This window comes from Talpa europaea, assembly GCF_964194135.1.
Source record: "Talpa europaea genome assembly, chromosome: 13".
NCBI lineage: Eukaryota > Metazoa > Chordata > Mammalia > Eulipotyphla > Talpidae > Talpa > Talpa europaea.
Genome location: NC_140080.1, coordinates 8111348 through 8129855, shown reverse-complemented (window position 1 = coordinate 8129855; position 18508 = coordinate 8111348). Strand labels below are relative to the sequence as shown.

At 45.9% G+C, this 18508-nt stretch overlaps 1 protein-coding gene across 19 annotated transcripts in view; it reads left to right on the top strand.

The window, feature by feature from the left end:
* Positions 1-18508, top strand: part of CAMK2D (calcium/calmodulin dependent protein kinase II delta) — a gene marked incomplete at both ends in the record, with an annotated part of 257338 nt that overhangs the window by 214445 nt on the left and 24385 nt on the right. For 3 of the 19 annotated variants that reach the window (XM_084251889.1, XM_084251888.1, XM_084251880.1), the window contains 6 exons: positions 687-809; positions 1876-1959; positions 2254-2296; positions 5452-5489; positions 11104-11145; positions 13282-13330. In XM_084251889.1, coding sequence (XP_084108015.1) covers positions 687-809; positions 1876-1959; positions 2254-2296; positions 5452-5489; positions 11104-11145; positions 13282-13330 — 379 coding nt within the window. Of the gene's footprint in view, positions 1-686; positions 810-1875; positions 1960-2253; positions 2297-5451; positions 5490-6823; positions 6857-9322; positions 9383-11103; positions 11146-13281; positions 13331-18508 lie in introns of all 19 variants that reach the window. The other 16 variants (XM_084251883.1, XM_084251872.1, XM_084251885.1 and 13 more) reach the window with 11 other exon arrangements.

The following is an 18508-nucleotide window of genomic DNA, read 5'->3' as shown; positions in this document are numbered from 1 at the left end:
AATTACAGAAAGAAACAGGATATAGTTCTTGGTGCACAAATGGATTACTTTTTTGTTACCTTTTCTATTTATTACAGTGCTGTTCATGTGTGGACAGTATCTGATTTCTCCCTCAGGAGGAGCCCCTTGTGTTCTTCCCTTCCCTGTCTTGACCACCCTCTCCTGCTCCACTGTGTGCCTCAGGCCTGTGGCCAGGTTTGGCCTTTTTCCCTGACCCTCTGTTGAGTCTCTATATTGCACATATCCTTAATGGAAGCAACCAACGTCCACCACTTACTTCTATCTACTTGGCGTTGGTAATACAGGCATGCATCCTTCTGAGGCGCCTGCAACCTCCGATTCCTCCCCACTCCAGCCGGTGTGGGGGAGCGAGATGCTGCCTTTGAAACCGGGGCTTGCTTCTCGGCCTGTGTTGGGTTTTTCAAGTAACTGACAGCTCCTCTGTGCACACGTTTCATTCTCAGAATGGCTTCATTATCTGGAATAGGCAATACATGCCTGTCCCTTGTTTATTACCTTTCAGTACCTGTAACTATATATATATAGGGATGTAGCTAGATATAATTTAATCTGTAGAAAAGAAAGTTAATGAAACGACTTCAGGAAAGGATTAACGTATTTGGGTCTTCGCTGTTCCACTGAGTGTATCTACTGCTTCAGCCCTTTCTACATTTATATTTTTGAAGTTTCCGTCACCAGAGTGGGACACAGTGACCCCCGAAGCCAAAGACCTCATCAATAAAATGCTGACAATCAACCCGGCCAAGCGCATCACCGCCTCGGAGGCCCTGAAGCACCCGTGGATCTGTGTAAGTGGCAGCTCTCCAGGTAGCCCCGCAGCTAACATGAAAAACACACTCTCCTTTCCATTATTTTTCACATGTGTTGAGCATTTTTGCAGGAGAAGATGAAACTCAGTGAATGAATTAGCAAGCTATTCCACAGACTGTATTTCAGTGGTGGAAATGCTATTTCGAGTAGCCAACTTTGATGAGCATAGATCCCGCTTATAGTAACACCAGGGATGAATAAGCCTCCCACTGCGGATAGTACTCACGGAAATGACACCAGGACCAAATATGGCCCAGAAAGAAGGATTTGACGAAATGTAGTCACCATTCAGTAGCTCTCAAAAAATTTGGAAAGCAGGAGTAAAGTTTTACAACCGGGACAGACTGTGGGTAGTAGGCAGAGTAGACTTCAGAAGAACTAAGAAAAACTGTGAAATTTGGGGAAATGTACCATCTGGAATAAGTTCCATGAGCTGGGGGGGGGGTTCCAATATGAGGGGATGGTAGGTCACCGAAAGGCAGTCCAACGGAAAGGGGAGTAAAGACCTGTGGAGGCAGATTCGGGAAGGTGCTGTCAGCTGCGGCCCCGTTGTCCATGTTCCTTCCAGTCCTGGCCAACTCTCTCTGATGACCGAGAACTTGGCCAGAAACTACAGTAATGCCTACCTGCTCCCCCATACCCGACCCAGGGGCTTACCTTCTGGATTTTCAGTTCCCCTTGGTCATCCACAATCTGAAAATATTACAGATAGTAATTTTTTCATTTAAGTAACATCAGTTTCGGGGGTTCAGTGACTATACATGACACTCAGTTCCTGGCCGGAGGCCGGTCTGTCCTTCCTCCATCCACCCAGGAGTGTCCTGAGAGGCCATGTTCCCATTACTGCTCTCGTGATCGTTGTTCTCACTGTGCCTACTTCATACCCCCTCTAAGAGGTACTTGTGTGCAGAGGAAAATCATGTGGAGGCGCCCACTAGGGACTGAGGCCACATCCCAGGGGTTGGCGGGGGGCGACAGTGCTTACACGCTCACCTTGGGGTGCATCAACATTCTCACCTAAGTTTCTCTTTTGGGGTCTTCCAGCAACGTTCTACTGTGGCTTCCATGATGCACAGACAGGAGACGGTCGACTGCCTGAAGAAATTTAACGCCAGAAGAAAACTCAAGGTAAGTCACTGCCTAGTTCTTGTGGGAATCAGGGCAGAGCGAGGAGTGGCTGTGTCGGGAGAAGAATTCAGCAGAGTCTTTCCATGCCCTCTGCTGGGCCTGGAGGCAGCGCAATGAATCCTCTGAGGGACAGGGCCGAGCTCTGTGGGGACCTGGGCTGGGCCGTGCAATGGGAGCGCAGAACGCCAGCCCCTGACCCCGAGTCCAGCTAGGCCGGGATGTGCCCCCCAGTGGCCTGCTCGGGGGCGGACGCGTGCAGAGCCGCGTTCACAGTGTCTGTCTCCCCTCCGGCAGGGCGCCATCCTGACCACGATGCTGGCCACCAGGAACTTCTCAGGTACGTGTGAGGCTAGCTCTGCTCTCCTCTGCGGCAGGCCTCCCGCGGCGGCCCGGAAGACAAGCAGTCAGTCCCTCACCGGCACGCAGGGCCGGAGCCCCGTGGCCTGAGTCCCTGCCCCGCCGGTGCCTGTGGGGCCGCTCGGACCTCGGGCTCCTGCGCTCCCACGCCCGGACCTGCCTCTGTCTGCGCCTCCTCTTCTGGCCTGGCCCCTCTGGCTTCCGTCCACCCCCCTCTCACTCCCATGTCTGCTCTCCTCCCTCTGTCATCGCTCACTTCCTTCGCCCTCACCCTCTCTCCGTGCGCTGCCGTCCTGCTGGGGCACGCCTCCTGTGGACACACGCGCTCCCCCTTCGCCAGCCACCGTGGGGACACGGGGGGGGGGGGGTGGCGGGGGGGGGGTGTGGGCGTCCCCGCTGGCTGCAAGCTCCAAGTGCAGCAAAGGGCATGGCTGGAGCGCCTGGGGGGCGCAGGCTGCCCTGGGGGCCTCCCCACTGAGCTGGGCAACCATGGCTGCAGGGTGAGGCTGCCCCCGGGGCTCCTGACTGTGCCGTGTCTGGTTGGTCGGGGGCGGGAAACCCGGTGCTGCCCTGGGCAAGGCACCTGTCTGCTGAAGTGTGGGTTCATGCGGCAGCGGCGGCCACTAAGATAGGGGAGTCCAGCGTCACGTCGAGTGATGCCAACACAGACTCTGTCTAGACAAGGCGCCACTGCGGGCCGCCAACCAGTGACCTGCTCAGAGCCAGGATGAGTCCTGCGGTCTATGTCGTGGAGGAGAACTTGAAAAGAAAGTCCCGAATGCACAGAGAGTATGCGTGTGTGTGTGTGTGTGTGTGTGTTTACATACACTCTCGGGGGAGGGGGAGTGCATGTGTGTATGTTTGTGTGTGTGTGTTTACATACACTCGGGGAGGGGGGGTTGCGTGTGTGTATGTTTGTGTGTGTGTGTTTACATACACTCGGGGGGGGGGTTGTGTGTGTGTATGTTTGTGTGGGTGTGTTTACTTACATACACTCCCAGGGGTGTGTGTGTGTGTGTGTGTGTGTGTGTTTACATACACTCCCGCGGGGGGGGGGGGTGTATTTACATACACTCCCAGAGGAGGGGTGTATGTGTGTGTGTTTTCATATACTCCCAGGGGGGTGTGTGTGTGAGTGTGTGTGTTTTCATATACTCCCAGGGGGGGGTGTGTGTGAGTGTGTGTGTTTACATACACTCCAAGGGGGGGGTGTGTGTGTGTTTACATACACTCCAAGGGGGGGGTGTGTGTGTGTTTACATACACTCCAAGGGGGGGGGGTGTGTGTGTTTACATACACTCCAGGGGGGGGGTGTGTGTGTATGTTTGTTGGTGTGTGTGTGTGTGTTTACATACACTCCCAGGGGTGTGTGTGTGTGTTTACATACACTCCCAGGGGGGGGTGTGTGTGTGTGTGCGTATTTACATACACTCCCAGGCCCACAGCGGGCCTCCGTGAACCCGCGCCGCGAGTGGGGGTTTTCCGTTTACCTGCCATCACCGTTTCATCATCATGTTCACTAAAAGCCCATGACTAATACGTGGATTTTGGATTGTCTCTGAATGTCACAGCATGAAAAACAAACTTTGTGTTCTCGGTCCATCCCTTCAAAGCCCACTGAGCAGCATCAGCCCCAGTCACCGCTTGTATCTGATACTGTATTTTAGTTTCGAGTACCTTGTTCATGCTGTTTCGTTGCCAGCCATGCTCTTGAAAGTAATGTGTCCATAAGTATATGGTGATAAAGTTGTTTTTATTTTTTCTTTTCTCCCTTTATGTGGAATGTATTTCTTGTGAGGTAAGGAGAACAGAGACCACAAGGGACATTTCTGCATCTCCAGGCCAGCTCCCTGCTTCCCCTAATCATTGCCTTCTCTTCGCTTGCTACTGCAATTCCAGTTACTCTGAGATTGCTTCCTAACCGATTAACCTGAAGTAAATCGTGCGGCAGTTGCTTTGTAATTCCAGGCAAATGGAGGCAACAGTCTCTCACCGTCTCAGTTAAATTAGTAGCTTCGTTGCGCAAGACTAAATAAAATTAATACTTTTATCTCTTTGAAAGAAATTTAAAATTGTTCCAAAGTGACAGCAAAATAATGTCCCCAATCAAATCGACGTAAGGCCTTGCACGTTCACGTAGTGCTAGTGTAGCCTCGCTAGAGAGCCACAGGTCAGAAGCCGAACCCCATGCTGATGTACTTACACGGCGAACTCCTGTGCAGCCAGCAAGCGTCTACTTTGTTCTCTGTATCTGTGAATGTCCTGCACTCGGTGTGCTTAATCGACGCGGACGGTTCATGTATCTAGCCCCTGTTTCTGGTTCCATTCATAAGTACATTTTTTAAGAGGACGTCACCTTTTAACACCCACAGGAAGGTCTAGGAACAGGCGTGTGAAAAGCTCCCCTCTGAGAGGATGAGGTTTCACATTAGACCAGGGGCATTAGGAGTTCTGATTCTGTTGAAGATTTCATTTCATTTTATATCTTGCATCAAATTCTCTACGTTTTCAATGTAAAAGGCTCTGTGGCTGAAGCCTTTCTGATCTCACTTTGAAACATAAAAACTCATACCGCTTTATAAAAAGTCATATGCTAAATGTTAAAAAAAAAATTTGCTCTAGGTCGGTCATACAGCATTTCAGCTTAAATGGTTAATATTTTAAAAATTGTATCGTTCAATTTGTAAAAATACATATTTTTTGGACAAGTTGTTATTTGGCCAGAGCAAATTTTCACAAATGAGTTTTAAACCTCCGGAGAGAGGCCTTCCCTGGCAGAACTGACGCAGCCAGTGGACTTGTGGTGTGAATGAACGATGTCTGAAGACAAAATCAACTTTCTGGATTACGAAACATAGTCCAGTTAAAGTTCCAGTATCCTTTTCGCAACCGAGAGTGAAATGAAGTCCACCAACAAAAATGGCAAAATTCCTAATGATACGCAATGAACTAAATGTGAATTTAGTTCTCAATTGGATGTGGCAAAACCAAGAAAAGCGATACTGTGTTTCAATGTCCTGTCAGCTGCGCTCATCTGTGTGATCAGGTAGTGAAGGGGCAGAAAGAAACCAGCTGACTGTTGCCTGGTGGGTCTCTCCGGACACCCACTAACCTGCTTTTTCTCTCATTTTGCAGCAGCCAAGAGTTTGCTGAAGAAACCAGATGGAGTCAAGGTAAGTTAAAACAGGTGTTCCTAAAATCACATCTGCCTTGGAGACGCTGGATAATTTTAAAATGTTAAATTTAACTCCAGACCTTTGCAGCTTGTCTTTGATAGTTCCTGTAAAGCTGGAGATTGACGTATAAAGCAGTGGGATGCACTGGTAACTGTGTACCAAGGAAAGCTAGGTTTCTTCTCCTTTACGGTAATTATGAGAAAATGACACTTTCATTTGCTCTAGAAACCAAAAATCTCTCTACTCGGGTCCCCAGATCTCATGATGATGTAAAAGATACACAAAAACCTGACGCTTTTGTGAAGAGTTATGCTGTGTTCTAGAGGCTGCTGAAATGTGTAGCCCGAGACAGAGCAAATCTTTGAGTCTGGGAAATCAACGATCAACATTATTTAAAAAAAAAAAAAAAAACTGCACAAGGAGATTTTATCAAGGTCTTAACTATTTCTGTGCTTCCGTCATTAGGCCTTGCGCTATGACTGAGGTGACTGTTCTCAACAATTAACACTAACTTTCCAAGAAAGATCCCAGCAGGCTATTTTGACTTCCTTGTATTTCTAAACAAAACCGCCCCTCTTATTTTCTACGGATTCTGTGTCATTCTGTGTCGTTTTAGGGAAGTTTGCCTGGGGTTGAATGTGACCTTGCATTTGCATTCTGTTTATTTTTCCAGGGTGTTTCCTCAGTATTTCCTTTCTTTAACCCTTGTCTTTCTCTTCCAAAGGCAGATGCCTGCATTTCTCACGGGCCCTCAGCGTTCTCGGGAATTAGTTAATATGCTAACATGTGTACTGGGCCCAGAGTCCAGGCGGTCAGGTCATTTCGAAAATATGACCTAGAAAACCGTGTGTCGCCTGTGACGTTCATGCCCTGCCTCTCCTCCTCTCTGTCTGAGACTTGGGCATCCCAGTGCCGTGGTGCCCCCGCGCCTGAGTCCCCTCAGGCTGGCACGTGCCGCGTGCCCATCACTGTCCTTGGCATGTGGCTCTCTCTTCCTCACGCTTAGTTTATCAGAATTCCAATCACGCGGGGCCACGTCTGCCTTTGCCCCGACGTGACAGCGGTGCCAATGCGGTGTTCCGAACTTCCCCAGTGCTGCGGTCTCCTGCGTGTGCAATACCTTTCCCAGCTGCAGTTTCTGTTGCAATGTGGGCTTTCGTGACTGTCCTTAAGTAGCACGAAAACTTTTCAGAAATTCCTTCTGCTAGTCGACTTACAGCTCCTCCGTAAAGATGCAGTGATGCTGTGCTCCTTCTTGCACACTCAACATTCAACCGGTCATGGTTTTTTTTTTTTTTTCCTCTTCTTTTCTTTGTGACTGGTCAATTCAGAAAAGGAAGTCCAGGTCGAGTGTTCAGATGATGGCGAGGATCTCTCTCTGCCAGATTTTTTTTTCTCTTACGAAAGAGTCCCATTTGGGAATGAGAAAGCCTTGTGTACGTAAGCTAGCAGCCAGCGCAGGGCTGCCGCAGGGGAGCGCTAGTGCTCAGATCAGATCGCAGAGCCCGGCGTTCACATGTGAGAGAGGGAATCTTCCCCAGGGACAGACGCTTGGAAATTGAGCAGCCTAATTATAGAAAAGAGACTGTAACAGAAAAAACACTATTTGATACCACAATAGGCATGCTGCTGAGTGCAGAAACACTGTAAAACTGTGAAAGGAGCCCTCCGTAGCTCCATTCTACTTAAGCACCTTTCGAGGAACTGTTACTAAACTCAAAATTAAATAGAGTCCGCACCTGAGAAATAGGAACACAACTTGCCAAGGCTTAAGTAATCAGAGTATGACTTCAATATCTGATTTTTTTTTTTAAGGCAAGGATGCTCCTTCCATAATAAAAGCACATTTCCAGCATTCTTTTTTGTTTAAAAGACAGCTGTGGTTGAACCCAAACTTTATCTATGACGCTTAATTGAAAACCTTTTCCATAGAAAGTCTGGTTAAGTAATGTTGTAATTACCTTGCAAAGTATTTTTTTTCCTATATCAGAAAAATGATATTTAAATGCATTGGTTTTGTTCAACATTGCCTTTATCACCACGACCGCATTGTGGCTGAGGCACATCCTCATTTGGTTCCCTTCACTAAGAGGAGGGGAAGGAAGCCGTGTGTGTGTGTGTGTGTGTGTGTGTGTGTGTAGGGGAGGGGGCTTGTGGCAGCATGTGTGCAAGGTAAGGCAAAGTAAGGTTGGTGCACAAAACACGTTTTCACTAAAAAAAGCTGTTCTTGGTAACCACATTCCTAGAAAAAAGCAAGTCTCTTCACGACAGAGTAAAAAAATGCCAGCATATTCCTCTTTCACTCTTGGTTTCCACTGATGTAAGGTAAATATTGGAATCAAACTTACCTCTGACCGTGTAGAAAAGATCGGTTGTGTTTGGCCAGACACCCTTCCAGAACCAGAAAGCGTGTGCACCGCTAGGTTCAGTCCTTCTTAAGTAGGTTATTTCTTACCGCCTCTAGGCTGTTGCACAGTTTTCTTTGCTGAATTCTGTGCACTTCTATTTACTGATCTGCAAAATGTAGGTTGATAAGAAAAGAACCCAAGTTTTCTCCTCCTGCATGCCAAAGGCCAGTGTTTCAGCTTATTTCAGCAACACCGATACCAAATAATCCCACAAATGTGAAGGAGCAGAAAAGTGAAATAGCACGTGCCTAAGTTTCTTTGACTTTCTGTCTTCCTCTTAGTGCGAGTTTCATAGGATCTGTAGATATAAAATGAAAATCCAAAAGGTTAACTTGGTATATTTCCTTGTGAATACTCACTCCGTGTTAATTCATTAGATGTGGTGAGTTCTCCAAGTCCTCCAGTCCATCCGTACTGAAGGGACGGATGTATTCCTTTAGGTAATAATACAAAAAATAGGGTAGTACCTCAGAATGTTCATTTCTATTTGTTGGCTAATGTAGTTTTATTTCAGAGTATTAAATCGCATAATGTAAGTTGCCACACATTCATTTAAATGACTGTAGATTTTTACTGCTCCATCTTTGATTGTGAACTGCCCAAACTCAAGTGTGGCTCCAACTTGCCACCATTTGTCTACCAAAAAGTCCTCTGTGTGGGTCTACTGGTATACCTCTTGACCCCGAGTTGATTTTACAATGTGGCTTCATTCTGGGAATGAGTTCTTCTTCACAGTCAAACCCAATTATGTTGAAGCAAAGGTGGGGCATTACGAAATGCAGTGTTCTGTGACAGCAAGCACTTCTTTGCTGTGAAACAAGTGTGAAAAATAAAAGTCACACTCCAAATATTAACAGAGAGTCACAGTTAGCCTCCCAGGGTGTTCTCTAAAGGTAGACCCAGGCTTAACACTTCTGTAGAACATGATCATCAGTATAAAGCCTGCGTTTCCTCAGCAGACGCAAGTTTTTCATTGGACACCTACTGAGCCAGTGGTGATAGTTTTGCAGAGAAAGCAAGTCCGTGTGACTTCAGGCTCAAGGGAAAATGAAAAGCATCTATTCGTTACTCACTGAAGGTGGGAAACAGAATCTGGAAGAGTATGAACAGGATTCTGTCCATTTCATACTCTGAAACGTGATTTGAGCTCCGTGGAAACAGCTCTTTGTCTGTCTGCTAAGGCGGCACAGCCAGAGCAGCCCAGTCTGACCGTCTGCTCTCCCAGACATGGTCCTGACCTGTGCGTGGCCATCGGAGGTTAGAACCGGCCGTCCTTCCCGTCTGGCCTCAGGGTCTTTGACGGTCCCCTTCAGTGGCTCTTTGGCCCCATGGCTGTATCTCCATGTCAACCTGCTGTGTGTAGTGACCTTGGCTGCCCAGGGGTTTAAGGCGTCTCTGTTTCTATTTTCTGCATACCTACAGATAAACAACAAAGCCAACGTGGTAACCAGCCCCAAAGAAAATATTCCCACCCCGGCGCTGGTATACCTGGACTCTTTGTAACCCTTCTTAAGTTCTTTATTGTTTCTCTCATTTGCTTTCACTCTATAGATACACATATATATTTTTGTTGTTGGATTTTGTTTCTGTTTTTGCTTTCTAAGATATTAAAAAAAAACTCATTTTTTTTCCTTTTGGTTAAGGTAGTTGTCAAGCGGTGTGTCTCTAACATGAGATGATCTCATTTCATTGTTGAACATTGTTCTGCTCCCTGTGGTCTCGTAGCTCAGGCGTTGCATGCTGCCTTCCAGATGCCGTAGAATGAACACGCTTCGGGTGCTCTTAGCTCTTCTGATGATGGTAGCTCTGGATGAGACAAACAGTGGTTTCCGCCTTTCGCTGTGCAGAGGTTGACATCAAGGAGAGCTAAGGGATTGTTGCTAGACCACAGTGAAGTAGACCTTATTCAGAGTCCCTCTCCCATCTTATGAAAAGACAGCTGGGCTTTGAAAGGCCTCGTCTTCTGAGGTGAAGAGGCACTGGATAATTTAAAGCCTTTTGTTTGTTGTGTTTAAAATTAAATTATCACTGTTTCACTTTAACCCAGAGAATGAAACCGAGTAGCAGAGCTTTCCTTAACCAGTGGAAATCTGTTTTGTCCATGTCAATCAAATTCGCATTCGCAACAACTAAATCGGTTTAACACCTTTACAGCATTATGTTTTAAATTGAGATGTGAATACTGGCATGCACTGATCTGAGTTCCAGTATGCGCGCCACTCATTATTCCACATGTGGTTATGGTTTCCAGAAGCGTTTCTCATTTTTGACTCTCCTCCTTACTAAGAATTAGGGGGGTTACTTACTAAGATAACAATCTTAATGAATAAAAAGAGTATTATTTCACGGGTGAACCAGAAGGCTTATTGTAAACACATTCAAGGGAAGGACATCTCAAGATACTAGATAATCTACTAGAAGAAGTCCTTGTGTTTGGAGAGGACACTCCCGATGCAGATGGTAAGACAAGCTCTTTCTTTAACATCATTTTTCTGAATGTCAGATACAATTTTCCTTTATGGAAAAACCTGACTTTTCAACCAAGTCATCTGTACGGATGTATTCCTAAAGCAGAAGAGATGTCAGCCAATAGCAATAAGCCTTGAATGGTCGTGAGGATGTAATTGGGTCTAGACCCCTCTCAATGAGGCACTTACATTTTCCTCAGAATTTCTTGTACACATCGGAACACACTTGAAATGAATTCCCTCCCCGCAATATTGATAAAAGTGTGTTCCGGTGACTTCCAAGGGTATTTATGGGGGTATTCATTATAGCAACGCTGTAACTATCAAAGCAACACATCCGAAAATTTTCACAAAGGCTTTGACAGCGCTCTGACCTGCTGTCTCCTTGGCCAGTTTTGCATGGAATGGACATCAACAGCCTCCTCACTAGAGGAGAAAGGAAAGCTCTGTCTGGTTTAGAATTGGTGAAACAGTCAGTGCCTCTTTGGGTGTCCACACTTCAAAGCCTCATCTGTGCCCATCGCGAATAAGGTCTCTTGCATGCTGCCGCTGCCAGCGGGCTGTCCTGCCTCCCAGGCTCCACCACGGAGCCCCCTCATCAGACCTTGTCAGCCCAACCTCTGGCAGTAGCTCCCATCGCTTAAGCTCATGTCTCCCTCTGCTCTGTGCCCCCGACTCGAGAAGAATGTACTTACCAATGCGAACTGTTTCTTTCTCTATTTTGTTCTCACTCAGGAGCCCCAAACTACTGTAATCCACAACCCTGATGGAAACAAGGTATTCAGAAAGAATCAACATCATCTTGCTTTGAACGAGATCACACACCTCATCCAATAGTCCATGCAAAACTCACTATCTAAACAGAGAAAAGAAACCCCTTCACCTTTTTTCTATCATACTTTCTTTGGGGCCTGACTTACCTAGAACCTTATGACACCTACTCCTTTCAAAACAAAAAAGGGATGATACCTTGTAAGAGAAATGAATGATGGGCTTAGTCCGTGCAAGTCGAAGTCGTTTTGTCGAGATGACTGTGTATCTTAAGGAATTCCCTCTGGTCTCTTCTCACCCCTGCCTGTCTGCATTGTACCGTAGATGTATCTTCTGCATGACATTTTACAGTTTCTTGCTCTGTCATCCTCGCGCATCGAAACTATCAACCGAGTTCATGAGTATCTGTTTATAACTTCACGTTCCTTTTGAGTTCTATTCATCCTGTCGTCATCTGTTAATTTCCCTGTTGTTTCATTGTTTGGCATGAATCTGAGAATCAGGAGTTTCAGTCCTTGTAAAATATGTTTTTGATTGACAAGCATTTCAGTAGCAGCCATTTAACTCCTTATATGAAAGAAGACTGTTTCCTACCCATTTAATAACAGTATTTGTGTGCAGTGTCAAAGTGGACATTTATCTGAATGTTTTCTGTATTATTTCTCATACGTTATTCTATCTCCAAGGGGAGGGACAAGCAGTTAGTAGTAAAGAATAAATGTCATAAAGTACTGTTACGGGTCTTACTTCTCCTTAGTCTGAGATGTAGCTGAGCAGTATCATAATCACTAAAACCAGCACATGTTATGGTCTGTAACATGAGGTTGTATAGTCTGACACTATAGGTGTTCTAAGTCCCTAAAAGACTTGAGGTAGCCCAGAACATCACAAGTGAGGACAATTTTTTTCCAGTATCATTAGCAACTGAAAGGCCAAGCGTAACAGCTGGAATGGACACTTCGATAGTTCTAGGTCTATCGTTTGTAAGAGCTGCCGCATGATTTTCTCTTGCTTATCTACATGAGTTTATTTTTACAGTGCATGGATTTACCTTCATCTTGAGCTTCCATTTGAATACTAGGTCACAAAAAAAAAAAAGCATGAACATTCCTTGTTTTGGTTTTGTGTGTACGGAGACTCTGGACACATCTTTGATTATTCTCTCCCTTTGGTTTAAGTATTATATCTGACATTGACGTAAACCGATCACTTTTTTGACTACTGAATCTCTGAAAGGACTCTGGGATTTTGCATCATTTTGCAAAATCCTTTTTTCAGCCTTCACCTTTCATCAGTCCAAGTAGGAGAGGGTTTCTTAGTAATAGTCATAAAAAAGTTTCTTTGCTAGAAAGTATTTTTATTAGGGGAAAAATTCATCAGAGCATTGTAAGGACTGTATCTTAATATTAGTACTTATAGTGTCCTTTTGAAATACGCTTACTAATCTCTAACTTCATTTGTCATTTTATAAAGAAAATAGCTTTGTCTTTTCATTATGGGAGAGGTTTCTTATCTGTAAGAGCCAGTTATTTCTAATTAAAATGAAAGAAAAAAATCTAATTACCCCTGAAAGTAAATTATTCATTAAAATTCCATTGTGCTGATCACACTCATGGCAATTCTTCTTAAAAGCACTTTCAGCAAATTCCAAGTGAGCACCCTGTACCTGAAGTGATGCAACAAATGCTCTCTCCACAAAGGAGTGAGGCAGACAAAGGCTGAATTCGGTGCATCATCTAGTGCCTTCTAGAAAGGCAATACTAGAAATTGTCCTATTTTAAGACTCACATTCATTAGTCTAATATATTTCCTTTCTCATCAATACATTCACAGCAGCCTACCAGATGGTCACTGTAACATAAAGACATCCTTACACGGGTGTCCAAATAAGCTGCATACTTCAGCTGCTTCTGCAAATCACCTAAATTGGCCTGATATCAGGCAACCAGAGTACTCCTTTTTTGAAGTGTTTGTGGCACTGTTTTCTGTTAAAACCATGTATTTGTCCATGTGCATGTCAGCATCTGCTCACAGCCTGCCGAAGGATTGTGCATGATCTAAAAACATCACTTGTTTTTTAAGAGGGAACACAAACCAAGCTATTGATTGTCTGCAACTTAAACTCTATTTTCCTCTCCACAGGAGTCAACTGAGAGTTCAAATACAACAATTGAGGATGAAGATGTGAAAGGTATGATATAACCAGAAATGGAAATCTCCTAACTCAGAGTTCCCTACCTTTGTGTCAGAAAAGAACGTTTGCTTTTAAATAGCTATGAAGTCAAGGAGCTAGGCTGATGCTACAAAACATAAAAATATTTCAAGTGCTTAGCTGAACTAAGGCGGTCAGTGTTTCTCCACATTGTTCTTTTTTTCTGGTTTTGAATGATAGACAACAGGGGGTGTAGTAATGAGGCTTTACCAACATGCATGCACGTGTGTGGGAAACAGTGGATATCAAGAATGATGAATTAAGAGAATGATTTTTTGTCTGACTTACCTGGGTCCCTCGGGGAGTTCTGCATTGGAAGCTTGCTCCCCGGGTCTCCTGTGCTTTCCTGGTCTGTTCTTGTGCTCCATGGAGTACAGTGGTCCAAGGCTGTAGCTGAGCAGGAAGCAGCACTGGCCACTCTCCAGGGCCCTCTGCGTCTCCGCGCACAAACAGACGTGAGCCATTGGCTTGATTCTTTTTGGACTCCTGACTGCTTCTGAAGTGTGAGTGTTCTTACCATTGCTTTTGCAGTTGTGTAGTCTCACGTGTGCATTTCAGCATACCTAAGCACCCACTGTCTGCAGGCCTCCTGTCTAGACACCATTGCAAACAAGAATGGTAACGATAAGGATCCTGAAAATGCAGGTATTAAGGAGAAAGAAGTAGAAGTAAACTCAGAACTGATCTACCAGTTAACTGAACTTTAGCTGGGACTGTTTAATAGTATCGTCGTAGGTTTTAACTGCACAGGTGGCTTCGGTAAGATACAGTCTTGAAAAAATCGTGTTCATGTTATACAATCGAGAACCTGAAAATTCTCAGGTCGGTGACATCTAGACTATTTATAAAGTGAAAATGGCTGTGGGTCGTTAGTTGCCAGTCACCTTTGCTGACTTCTGCCTCCGGGTGAACTCAGCAGCTGATACCATGAGGACGCGCCCTCTGGTGTCATCGGTGCCCTGAGCGAGGTCACTGAAGGGCAGGCAGCTGTCCTCTTGTAGAAACGAAAGCCCAGTAGCTCGGTTGCATGTTTTTCTCTACCAGGTCTGTCCCTCTCTCCCTTGCCCTGGAGGTAAAATTTGAACTTCAGTTCATAAACCACTGGTGCCCATCACAATAGGTATTTTTCCCCCTAGGTGAATAAGCAGATGTGTTTTTTCAGAGATTCAGAAAGCTTCTTACATTCATTAACTCCTTCAGCCAAACAAAATGTTTGTGATTTTCCACATTCTTCCCTTGAGCAAGAGGGAGGAAGAGACGGAATCTTACAGTAACTGAGCAAATTGAGAAGAAGGCCAGCACCGCAGCAGCCCAGTTCCTCGTCCCAAGAGTTGGTTCTCCAGGGATCAGAAACTGGGTTTTCCCAAATGCTCTTTCTCCCCTGAATGTATCTCCTCACTGCATCAAGGTTGATTGCTACTAAGCTATAAATCTGCAGGCATAAGCAGCCTTTGTCCATCTTACCTTCGAATTGTTTGGGCCAAATAAAATGATATCCCCAGTTCTCGGCCAGCAGCCCACTTCACATCACAATGATGTGACTTTCATCTTACCTCTGGGAATGGACAGGATTTCGCAAAATCAGACAGTATTTGCTGTAGAGTTACGCTGAGTCTACACCAAATATTAGAAAATTTAAGCATAATATTGAAATGTCCTCTTGATCAGTAAACCCAACGCGTGTCATTTGCTCAAACTCAAGGTATTATTACCGAGTCCTCTTGACTAGCTTGGGTATGGTCCCAGAGTCATGGGCCTAGACTGCAGGCTTCGCGGGGCTGTCTTCATAGCCCCTGCAGCCCTTTGGTGGCTACCCTCTTGAACGCTGGACGAGGCCAGAAAACATGGAGACTTACAAGACTTGGAAATGTCCCCTGTGCCGTCACTTGTATGGCAGACTGTCAGATGCCTTTGCAGCATGCTTACTGTGCAGGAAGCGCTCCACTCATCAGAAGAAATTCATGATAGCCTGGCCCCAACCATCACCTGTCTATGAGATCACAGCTCTCAAACTGCTGTGTCTCTCCTGCCATCCCCTCCATTCTGCACGCGACCTTGCTATGAGGGCGAGACACCACGTTTCAACGTGGTCTTGACGGCACATACCCAGTGTGAGCTGCTCGGTGCAGTCACCGGCGCCCACAGACACCTGCACCTAGACTTCCTTGTTTCCTTGGCGTGTCGATCAGATCCTCCCCACACCAAGGCAGTGCACGGTCTGTCTCATCTGCAGGGACGAACCTGGCAGTGGCAGCCTCTGCATCCTGTCCGCTGCAAAGAAACAGAGGGGAAAATGAACACATTTTGGTGGCCCAGCCAAGGCAGATTCGCAGTACACAGCCAGGGAGGCCTTGAGGGGCATATTCCTGATTGCTGCTTGTTAGTTTCTGTTCTGAATGATCTTGGGTTTTCACGAGGCCCCAATCTGTGCGCTACTCCTGAGCTCGGGGTCTACTCTCAGGTGTTCCAGCACGTAAGTATTTACTGAGTGCCTCGTGTTGGCCTGCGCTCCCCAGCATCTCTGTAAACTCTCTTGTTCCAGAGCTTTCCCCAAGCTCCGAGTCTTGAATTCATTCTGGCCATCTCAATCAAACTTACTGCAATAAGTTCCTGGAGAACTTTCTGTAGACCTCAAAACATGTCAAACTTTTTTAGCAATTTCCTACTTTTGTCCTCTCTTCAAAACCCAAGTCTTATGCCAACTGCTGTATCAGTGGAGACCCGCGACAAAGTCGGGGCGAGAGATCCTGCCACTGTAGCAGCAAATGGGAATCTTGGTGCGGAAGCACCGTGCCCGTGTAGCTACTGACAAGCGAAAGGGTTTCCTCTAAGAACGGTCTGTTGTCAAAAGACGCGTTGTCCTCAGGCCTAACTAGCGCCGTTGAAGTAGCCGTTGCACTTGGCATGCCTTTCTAGTGAAACACCTGCTCTCGTTGATTTCAGGTCTGGAGCAGCTGTCGTCCGTAGCCTTGACTCAGTAGCCGGGTGAGGTAGTGCTCGCCGCGGCTCTGTAGACACGCGAAGACTGGCCTTGGGTTCGTGGCTGCGGCCACACTTGGCGGGGCCTGTCGCTGCTCACCGCGCTGCCTGTCCAGCTCCGGGCCGCCCGCTGCGTTGCTCAGAGTCGCTCCTTGCTCCCGGCGGGCCTGCATCGGCTCGCTCCAGCCTCTGCTCTGCCCGGAATTCCAGGGACCTCCTGTCCCTCCTGCTCCGGCATCTCGCTTCAGCTCACCAGCCAGCAGCAGGCGGATCTCTTGCTGCCTCCCTCTGTCTCACAGGCCTGGGCTGCCGGAGCGGGGCCCACGAGCTGCATGATGTGCTGGGAGACTGACCGCCTGGGCGCTGCATCCTTGTTTTCCTTTTTCTTTTCGCTGACAAATAGGCCAGGATCACGAAGCCTCATAGCTGGGCCTTTTGCAGACTCGCTAAGGGCAAAGATGTTGACACCCTGCTCCCTTGATTGGGGGCCGGCACCGAGCAACCGGAGGTGGTGGTCTTGATGGATCTGCAGAATCACCTCCCTCAGGAGCCCCCGGGTGTGTGTTTCTCAGTCTGTCCTTGGGCGGGCGGCGTGAGGACCGCTCACTCACCTCAGCTCTTCTCAAGGTGTCTTTCCGCAGCGCCTTTGTCTCTGTGTAGAAGGTTCCAGGCAGGAGACGCCTTGTACCCACCCGTCCCCAGGTCTTCAGGCCCCCATGAGGCGTCTATAAGTCAGCCCTTGTCTTGCTTGTGTTGCTCACTCCAAGAGAATCTGCAAATCAAAAAAGCCCTGGAAATGTGACTTTAGGACTGAGGGCGCCATCCCCCTAGGTTCAGAGTGCTTAGGGGCCCTGCCGTGTGTGCGGAACAACTTCTCTCGGGTTGGTGATCCAACATTTCGGAAACATTCTTATAGCTGTCTTCACTTTCCTATTTTTTTTCCTCGCGTTCCTTTGCTTCACCTCTGCCCTCTGTCTTCTGCTAGCTTCTGTGACCGACAGCCTCACACTGGTTGATCCCTACACGCCCATTCAGGGCCTAAACCTTTCGCCTATCCCAACCTGAGCAAAGTTGTTCAAACTGAAAATCCAAAAACATGTTCATACTCATCTTTTCATTAGAAAACCATAAGCTCACTCTCTATTAATAAACCTTTTAGCAAGTTTTTAAACTCTGCATGAAGTCTTAAAGAAGTCCACAGTAAATAGACAGCATCGGTTTACTAATTACTGCCAACATACTCAACAGCTGTGTGTATGGAACGTTCCCGCCATCAGGTACTCAAGCTTGATGAAACCACCGGTGAATCTTTAAATACATTCCGATAATTCAGAGTTTAAAAATATAGTAACAGTTACTGTCCGTGGGTTCTACTTCATATATATATATATATATATATATATATATATATATATATATATATATATATATGTAAGGGGAAAGATGAAGGCATTAGATTCACAGGTTATAGTATCCAAAATTTCAGAGTCAGCAAGATCTAATTTACATTGTTAGGCAGTTGCGCAGATTGAGAGGAAAACCTCTTTGCATGTCTCACCGCATAAACATGGCCCGATTTACTACGCTCAGAATCTGCATGGAGTCTACAGTCTGCTGCTAGTTCCGGCATTTGTCCAACTTGCTGTGATCAATTTACATGATTTCTGTGTGGTTCAGAGGCTACAGAATTTAGATAAGGAAACTTAGCTAACAGAATTGTAGGTTTTCCCTTACCTTGCTATTAGTGAACAGATTGTCATGAGAGCTCCTGTTTTATTTTTAAAGTATATGCAGTTATATGTGATATATGGAATAAAATGACATAGATACTAAAATAAAGTAGTCAGAGTAATGGCAGAAAGACATTTAATGCAAAGGAATAAACTGGTGCAGTTTTAGGGAGTAGTATCACAGTGAGGGGAATGGTGTCCACTAACCTGTATATCGCAATGTCATAGCAATGATGGACTATAAAATTAGTGCTTTAAACAGTCCAGGAAGCATTATTATGAGTCTGTATTTCATATTTCTATTAGTATCTATTATAAAAAAAAAGTACTTAATATCTAACATTGACCTCATGAATTTCTTTGTAGTAGTTGTTTTTATTAATTATGAATTCTATGCAATCTGAATTATTAGAAAAAATGGTTTAGTAAATAAGTTTGTATTATTTTT